The sequence below is a fragment of the Camelus bactrianus genome, chromosome 12 (assembly GCF_048773025.1).
Source record: "Camelus bactrianus isolate YW-2024 breed Bactrian camel chromosome 12, ASM4877302v1, whole genome shotgun sequence".
Taxonomy (NCBI): Eukaryota; Metazoa; Chordata; class Mammalia; order Artiodactyla; family Camelidae; genus Camelus; species Camelus bactrianus.
The window spans coordinates 32,738,571-32,746,976 of NC_133550.1; the positions used below are offsets into that span (position 1 = coordinate 32,738,571).

General features: G+C 43.3%; 2 protein-coding genes across 5 annotated transcripts in view; one reads left to right on the plus strand and one right to left on the minus strand.

The window, feature by feature from the left end:
* The window catches only part of HCFC2 (host cell factor C2), a 41,722-nt gene extending 38,883 nt beyond the window's left edge, over positions 1-2,839 (minus strand). For both annotated transcript variants that reach the window (XM_010970446.3, XM_045507005.2), the window contains exons 1-2: positions 2,638-2,839; positions 1,034-1,182 (exon numbers count right to left, since the gene is read on the minus strand). In XM_010970446.3, coding sequence (XP_010968748.2) covers positions 1,034-1,182; positions 2,638-2,800 — 312 coding nt within the window. In that variant the 5' untranslated portion in view covers positions 2,801-2,839. The remainder of the gene's footprint in view (positions 1-1,033; positions 1,183-2,637) is intronic.
* Positions 2,840-2,994: 155 nt separating this feature from the next.
* GLT8D2 (glycosyltransferase 8 domain containing 2) overlaps positions 2,995-8,406 on the plus strand; it is a 37,834-nt gene continuing 32,422 nt past the window's right edge. For all 3 annotated transcript variants that reach the window (XM_074375161.1, XM_074375162.1, XM_010970445.3), the window contains exons 1-2: positions 2,995-3,136; positions 5,796-7,365. The gene's annotated coding sequence lies outside the window, so the exon portion shown is untranslated. The remainder of the gene's footprint in view (positions 3,137-5,795; positions 7,366-8,406) is intronic.

The following is an 8,406-nucleotide window of genomic DNA, read 5'->3' on the forward strand; positions in this document are numbered from 1 at the left end:
CGAATCCAGTCAGGTTTCAAAAAGGTACTTTGGGGACAAATGACAAGTAAGCAGATAACTTCTGGAATCAAAATGAATGTTGCAATAGAAATTCAGTCTAGTCATTCATATTCACAGCTTTCCACAATGGCAAGCTAAGCTTATAAAAATAAACACTAGCAGTTCTAAAATATTTGTTGAAATGAAAAATTCAACATTATTTACAGCTTTAAGATTAAATGTAATTTATGTACTCTCACTTTTTGAAATTAGGTAATCCATGAATGGTATTTATTTTAACCTTTAAATAAGCAATAAAGATTATCTGAAACTATTTTTTAAAAAATTTTAAATGAACTGCTTGTAAATAGACATAATCCACCTACGTCTGCCAACTACCAGATACCCTCATGATTATAGCCCCAGGAATATATGCACAGTTCAGGAATAAAAGTTCAGAGCTGTCACAGAAGTCTCTGAGTCTGGTTTATTAGAGAGTCAAATTCAGAAAGGCTATTTGAAATTGTTACCCCTTTTGTATGTTTTGCCAGAAAAGAAAAAAAAAGTGATTATTAATGTGAGGGTAACAATTTCTATAACTAAGACAGAAGTTTTCAAAGGATGGTCTGGAGACCAAGAGCATTAGGTGGGAATTTGGTGAGACGCAAGTTGTGAGGCCCTACTACAGAGAATCTTGATTCAGAAACTCTGAGGGCAGGGGCCAGCAATCTGTGTTTTCACAAACCCTCCAGGTGCTTCTGCTGCGGGCTAAAGTTGAAAAACACTGCACTAAGATACAAAAGGCCAAACATATAACACGTACAATTGATGCTAAGTAACAGGTATCTTAACGTTACAAATGTTGCACTGGATACTGGAAAAAGACTTACATTAGAAACTTTGGCTAAAAAAAGTTTTCTTTGATGCTATAAAATGTGAAGCTCACACTATTTTAAGTATGTTAATGAAATATTTTGCAAAGAATTTCAAAGAATTATGAACACAATCGTTAATAAAGCTTCAGCTTGAGATAATAAACTTGAAAGACACTTACTTGTAACTCATATAACTCATTGCTGTATCTTCCATATTCAACCATTCCCCCAAACACTAATATTCTGGTACCATCACAGACAAATCCATGGGCAGCGCAGCCTGGAGGGATGTCTCCTCTAACAGCTGGTAGGAACCACTGATTTGTAACTAGTTGCCAAAATAAAATTAAAACCAATTATAAAAAACAGTTATAACAAACTATAAGTATGTACTTTTATATGTATCATCTATATCAGTGGTTATTGGGAATAATTTTGCCCCAAGGGACAAACAAAAAAATTTTGGTGTCATATCTGGTGGGGGGGGGAAGCTACTGGAAACTGGTGGGTAGATGCTAGGGATGCTGTCAAACATCTTTGTGAATACAGTGCAGCCCCCTACAACAAAGAAGTCTCCCTTTCAAGTGTTGATAGTGCTGCTGTTGAAAAACCCCGATCTATATAATTTAATTTCTCACAAAAATCCTACTTGGTGAGTATCATCCTCTCCAGTCTACAAGCGAAAAATCTGACACCTAGGTTTACTAACTTTAGCGCTGATTCTGGGCAACTGGCAAAGCAAAATTCAAACCAGGTCTAACTTATTCCAAAGCCAAGGTTTTTACATGACACTAAATTATTAACTAACTTTTAAACTTTTTATGCTGGGGTGTCAGGAGGAGGAGAAGGTGAAAAAATAAAATTCCCTCTACATCACCATTTTATTAATTTTTAAATGACACTAAGATTAAGTTGTTTGGTCAAAGAAAAGTTACTGATCATGACATAGACCCAAAATTCATTAATTAAACTTACACCAAGCAAACAGCTTTCTCATGATAGCTGGCGCATTTATAAGTGAAAAAAAATGAAATCCCAACCTCCTTTCTATTCCACGGAGGTACTCAAAAGCAGGGCTTCCCTGGCTGGGGGCATTGCTGATTTGCAGCGGCACTCAAGCTGACAGTACTCTTTCCGAGCGAGCGCTGCACTGATGAGCTTGGGCACACACACTCAGTCATGCAAAGACAGGCGCGGGTCTCACCCATGAACCACTTCGCCGTCAGTTAAGAGGGCTACCAATGGGGTAAAAATCTTGACTGCACCTGCCAGATACCGGGTTGTATTTGTGGTTTAAGTACTAGAAGGCCTCTCGCTTTTCCTCCTCATTCCCACTATATTCTCTTCCTCCCACGGAAGGAAGGAAGGAAGGCAAAGACAGGAAAGGCCCAGAAGAGCTTTGGTTTGGACTTGGTTTTTGACAGGGGCGGGATTTCGGGGCCCCGGAGTGGGCGAGACTTGGGGAAGAGGCCCAGGAGGGTGGAAACAGTCTCTCTAGCCTACGTCCGCCAGCAGGGCCGGAGCGGGGGGGTCCGGGACCGCCTGCCCGAGGGCCGGCGCGCCCCGCTCAGGGCCAGTTCTGCCCCGCGGATCCCGGGGAAATGGAGCTCCCGCCCAGGACACTGCGGGAACGGGGCCGCCCGGCCGAGCCGCGCTCCCCGCCACCCGCCAGTGGAGGCAGTGACCCGGCGGTGACAGCTGTCAGGGCCGCGGCCACCGCCTCGCCTCCCCTCCCCCTCCGCGGCTCCCACAGGCGGGGCCGAAGAACCGTCGCCGCGCCTACCCGTGTTGTAGACGTGCAGCTCGTCCGCGATGCCCTCGTTGCCCCCTCCAAAGATGATCATCAACTCCCGGATGGCCACCGCCCGGTGTCCGTGCCGGGCGCGGGGGACCGGCCCCGTGAAGGAGGAAACTCGCCTCCAGTTGAGGAGGCTGGGAGCCGCCATCTTCCCAACCCCCGCCCCTCTGCCCACAATGCACCGCGCCCGCTCCGGCGCCGCCGCTCCGGGGGAAGGGCGGGGACCCGTCTCCAGCTGTGCGCGGGGGTTGGGGGTGCTGCGTGGTGCGCGACGGCCCCGTGACCGCCGGCGTCCAGGGCAAGTCTGGAGGTCCGCGTAGAGCAGAGGAGTCCTGGCGAGGGAGCCCCGCCCCCGCCCAGACCCCTGGGCGACGTGGCTGGCCCCGGCACTCGGGGCAACGGATTTAAGGGTGGAAGGACATTGCTTACCGACCAAGTCTCCCCTCCCCACCCAGAGCCCCCCGTTTTGTATTTGCGGGAAAAGGTACAGCGTTTTCCTTTAAGACCACTTTAATTGAGCATCTAGGGCGTGCGGGCGAGTCAAACCCTGTGAACAATGATAACAGCGGGAGAAAAGCTCACGTAGAGGTTTTGAAGTGCCAGGAGCGCGGGGAGAGGAGAAGGAAGTCTGTCTCTGCATAGGGGGTGACGTGAGCCCCGAGGCGCGGAGGCGTTAAGGATGCCCGCCTAGGCGGGCGGGAGGGCGGGAGGGAGGGAGGGAGTCTGGACCACGACCGAGCTGCCGCGAGCGCTGAGTGCCCGCAGCCGCTAAGAACACCCGAGGGAAGATTGGCGCTAAGCCTGCAAAGGCAAATAGGGCAGATCAGGTTGGGGGCGGGGTGCCATGACAAGAAGTTTAGGAACGGTGAGCCGCGAAAGTTGTTTTGTTTAGGCAGGTGGGAGATTATATATAGATTTCTGTTTTATTACTCTCTAACCTTTGAGGGTCTTTCATTGGCAAGCAGTTTCCTCCTTACCTTAATTTTATGTTTCTCCCAACGATCCAGTGAAGTGGGTACTTTTATCTCCCTTTCGTGGATGGGGAAATGAGGCACGGAAAAGTAAAGTAATACTCTCACGGGCACACAGCAGAAAAGGATTGGGTCAGGATTCAAACGTAGAATTTCTGATTCCAGAGCCCCAGCCTCTAACCACTAGAGCATACTTACTCTGATCAGTCTTAAGTAACCCGTGCTGCCTTATGATCTGGTCCTACACAGAATCACACTCAAGAGTTACAAGTCCAGCAGGAAAAGGAAAAGAAAAAAAGAAAACAATTTAAATCCCTATCTCACTCTCTGAAGAAGGTATCAAAGACCAAATACACATAATGTAGACCAAGTTTTCTAAAGTTTATTTTTCTCCATCTTACTGTTTTCAATTTCTCTCATGTGCCTAGCTCATCCCCCCTCCCCTAACTCTCTCAAACCCAAGCATGCCTCTCCCACCTTCTCATTCATCTAAACTTCCTTTTGAGAGGTAATTCTCTCCCTTTTTAAAAGAAATTCTTACTATTCTTTCCAGCTCCTGCTCCTCAAGTTCTTACTCTCACTGATTAACGCCCCAATTTCATAATATGGTCAGAGAGAATTTGGAAAGGGAATGGGAAGATGACTGGGAACAAAGAAGGCTGTGAGCATGTGTGTATTGATATTTTTCTTGGTCATATACATAACATGGGCTCTTAAATATTTTGGTTATAAAATTTTTATGTATCTGAAACAACACTGGAAAAGTTGGTATAGAATAATGAGTTTTTCATAAAACTTAAAATATTTAAAGAACTCGGCTTTATTCTGAGAGTTTAGTGTTAAAATGTCTTAACTTTTATGAATGAGGCTGTAAGTAGATGGTTGTTGTTTGTTTTATTGGAGGTACTGGGGATTGAACCCAGGACTTCATGCGTGCTAAGCATGCACTCTAACACTGAACTATACTCTCCCCGTACCTTTTTTTTTTTTTTTTGATGTCCTATAGCAAAAGACCAATGACAGAATTAAAAGTTGCAACCCCAGTGTTGATATTCAAATTAAAAAACAAAGCAAAACTGGTGCATGGTATTCGAAAGGCTGAAAACCTCTGAACCAAGGAAAAGATGAAGGCAAATTATTAAGCGAAAGAGATTACAAGTTATAACTGGCTGCTTAGATCAGGAGCTTCAGCACAGTGGTGAAAGTCTGTATTTGTTTTCTTGGACTGCTGTAACAAAGTATCACAAAACTGATGGCTTAAAACTACAGAAATTTGTTGTCTCACCTTTAGTTCTAGAGGCTAGAAATTCAAAAAAGGTGTCAGCAGGGACATAACCCTCTGAAACCTGTAGGGGAGGATGCTTCCTTGCCTCTTTCTAGCTTAAGGTGGTGACCATCAATCCTTGACCTTCTTTGTAGCTGCATCACTCCAACCTCTGCTTCAGTCATCACATGGCGTAGTCCCTGTGTGTTTGTTTCTCTTCTAAGTTCAGCAGTCACATTGGATTAGGGCCCATCCTAGAACCTCATCTTAATTTGATTACACCTGCAAACACCTTATGTTCAAATAAAGTCACATTCACAGGTATTGGGCATTAAGATTCAGCATGTCTTTTGGGGGGACACAGTTTGATCCATGACAAGATGCTTAATCCAATAGGAAAGATATTTTACCAGAGCAGCTTTGATTCAACTTTGCTTAAGTGAGGAGTCTAAAATAGGTCCCCAATTCTTAAGAAAGCTACCTTCAATCTTTGAAACTTTGGAATGGAAGTTACCACCTAGGAGGAGAGTGGAGAAAGGGCAGAGAAGAGGGAGGCAGAATAGCGCCCTGAAGAAGCCAGTATTTAAGAGGCAAAGACAGAAGGAGGCACTCATGAACGAAATGGGGAACGAATAGCCAGAGCAGTCAAAAGGGAACTAGGTGAGATCAATGTCAAAGAAGCCCTGAGTGAAGGAGCTTTCACAGAGAGGAAGTGGTTATCACAGCCAAAAGCCATAAAGAGGTCAGATAAGAAGAAGAAGCAGTGTCTGCTGGATTTGCAAACTAGGAGGTTATTAATGGCCTAGATTAAAATACTCAGAGGAGTGGGAGGAGGGAAGCCACAGAAGATCGAAGAATGAACAACAAGCAAGGCAGCACAGATAACATGTGTAGTCTACTTTTTACAGAGACTCGCCCACGAAAGGAAAGAAAGAACAGTGGCTGGAGAAGAAAAATGGGTACAGGACAAGCTGTTCCTACTATTGTTCATGGATGAGACTTGAGCTTGACTGAGGGCCCAGAAGAAAGATCCAGTTGAAAAGGTAAGACTGAAGGAGGAATAGAGATGTCTTAGTCTGGGCTGCTGTAATTATTAGCTGCTGTTATTAGCTACAGACTAAGCAGCTAATAACCCACATACATTTATTTATCACAGCTCTGGAGGCTGGGAGTCCAAGATGAGAGTCCCAGCATAGTTGGGTTCTGATGAAGACCCTCTTACAGGTTGCAGACCACTGACTTCTGGCTGTTTCCTTACCTGGTGGAAGGGATGAGGCAGCTCCCTAGGTTCTCTTTTGTTAGGGCACTAATCCCGTTCATGAGGGCTCCACTCGCATGACCTAAGCACCAAAATACCAGAGGCCCTACCTCCTAACACCATCACATTGTTGGGGAGGATTTCAACATACAAATTTGGTCGGGGGTGGACACAAACATTTAGATCAGAGCAGGACAATATTTCATTTGGAAACGCTTTCTGTCATGAGTAGCAGAATATCCAACACAAAGTGGCTAGATTGTAAGGCTCTTAATTATCTTGCAAAATAAATTTAAAGTAGGTAGGTCCAGAGTTAGTTCAGCAATTCAGTGGTGTCAGGGTTCCAATTAGTGACTCTGAATTTCTCTTGACCCTTCCTTTGTGGTCGAAAGAAAGCTGTTGCAGCTCTGGACATTGTATCCTCACACAAACACGCCCAAAGGCATGAAGCAGGAAGATGGGCAGGATGGGGAAATAGAACTCTCCTTTTACAGGGAGGAAAAGCATTTTCCCCAGAAGACACCCAGCACACTTGCCCTTAGGTTTTGCTGGTCAGAATCGGACAGTTGGTGTATTAAGGTTACATTAGCTCTAGAGATGAAGTACCAAGATAATAATGGCTTTAAAAGTTTATATTTCTTTCAGGTAAATGAATTTTGGAAGCGACCATCTAAAGCCAAAGTGGCAGGTCTGTTTCGCCAAGTCTTCAAGCATTTGTAGGCTTTGTGGATTGGAATTCCTCTTTCCAGCGCATGACACAAGATGGCTACCCCAGCTCTAGCTACTGTATCTGCATTTTAGCCAGCAGGAAAGAGTAAGGGAATGTTCCTCTCTCCAGAACACATTTTGGAATTGTACCTATTATTTCTTACATCTCATAAGCCAATATTTAGTCAGAAGGCCACAACCAGTTGAAGGAAGTTTGAGAAATGTGGTTTTTATTTAGAATGACCAAGTGCCCAGCTAGCTAATTGTCAAGGTTCTGTTACAGAGGAAAACAAGAGGTCATCTTGCAGGCAGGTGGTGATAGGAGTCCAGGAAAGTGTTTGTTTGTTTGTTTGTTTGTTTGTTTGTTTGTTTTCAGCCTCACTAATGAGAAGCAAGCAAGGGAGAAGGTTGAAAATGAGAGTTGGTTGAGTTAATCAAGTAGGCCTGCTTCAGGGAGAGTTGAAATTTAATGGAGCAGGATCCTGGAGGATCAAGAAAGGATGGATTCAGAGGTACGTGTAGATTTACATGTGTACTAGGGTTCAATATATTCTATTTCTATATTATAGATTACATAAATATTTATCTTCTATAAAAATATAATAGAAAACAGAAACCTCTATTGGACAATGCTGCTCTAGCCCCTGGAAGTTATATTAGAGAAGGTACCTTCATCTCTCACCTCTTTCTCTCGTTTACTCCTGTCCCCACATATCAAACACCCATCAGTACATACCTGGGCTCACAGTATAGCCTTGGGGTTCAGACCATGCGATTTAGAATTCAGTATGCATAGCCATTTATGAGCTATGTGGTCTTGGTCCAATTATTTATTTCCTTTGAGCCTCAGATTCTTTGTCTATAAAATGGGGCTGATAATAGCATCTATTTCTTAGGGTTATTTTGAAGATCAAATGAGATCATGTATGTAAAGTATAGGCAGTCCTTGCTTTGCATGGGAGTGCTGTTCTATGAAAATGACCATGAAAGTTGAAACCCTGTGACGCGATCTTAATTCTCAATCAGAAAATTGCTGCTGTTCTGTTTGCAATCATTAAAATGTTTTGTTAATATATTTAAAACTCTCTTACTGTTGTTTTTTTTTAATTTTATTTTTTATTGAAGTGTAGTTGATTTACAATGTTAGTTTCAGGTGTACAGCAAAGCGATTCAGTTATACATACACATTCTTTTTAGATTCTTTTTCATTATAGTTTATTATAAGACATTGAATATAGACTGTTGGTTTTAAATATATTAAGAAATGAAAAAAAATAGTAGACCTAATATTTATTTGTTATACTGTAATTTAAAACATTGGAAGCATAGAAAATTAAATATTTAGGATTTTGTTTTGTTTTGTTTTTTAATACAACTCACGAAGAGTATCTGAGTGCTTATCTTCTTGTCACAAAACTTCCTTCAAGGAGTGAGCCTCTGTTATGTGCCTTGGCAAATTGTCATGCTCCTTTCTGAGTTTGGATCAGCTTCCCATAGTTTATCCTTTGCACTTTCAACATCGTGAAATATCTTTGAGAGTTGCTTTAATGTGA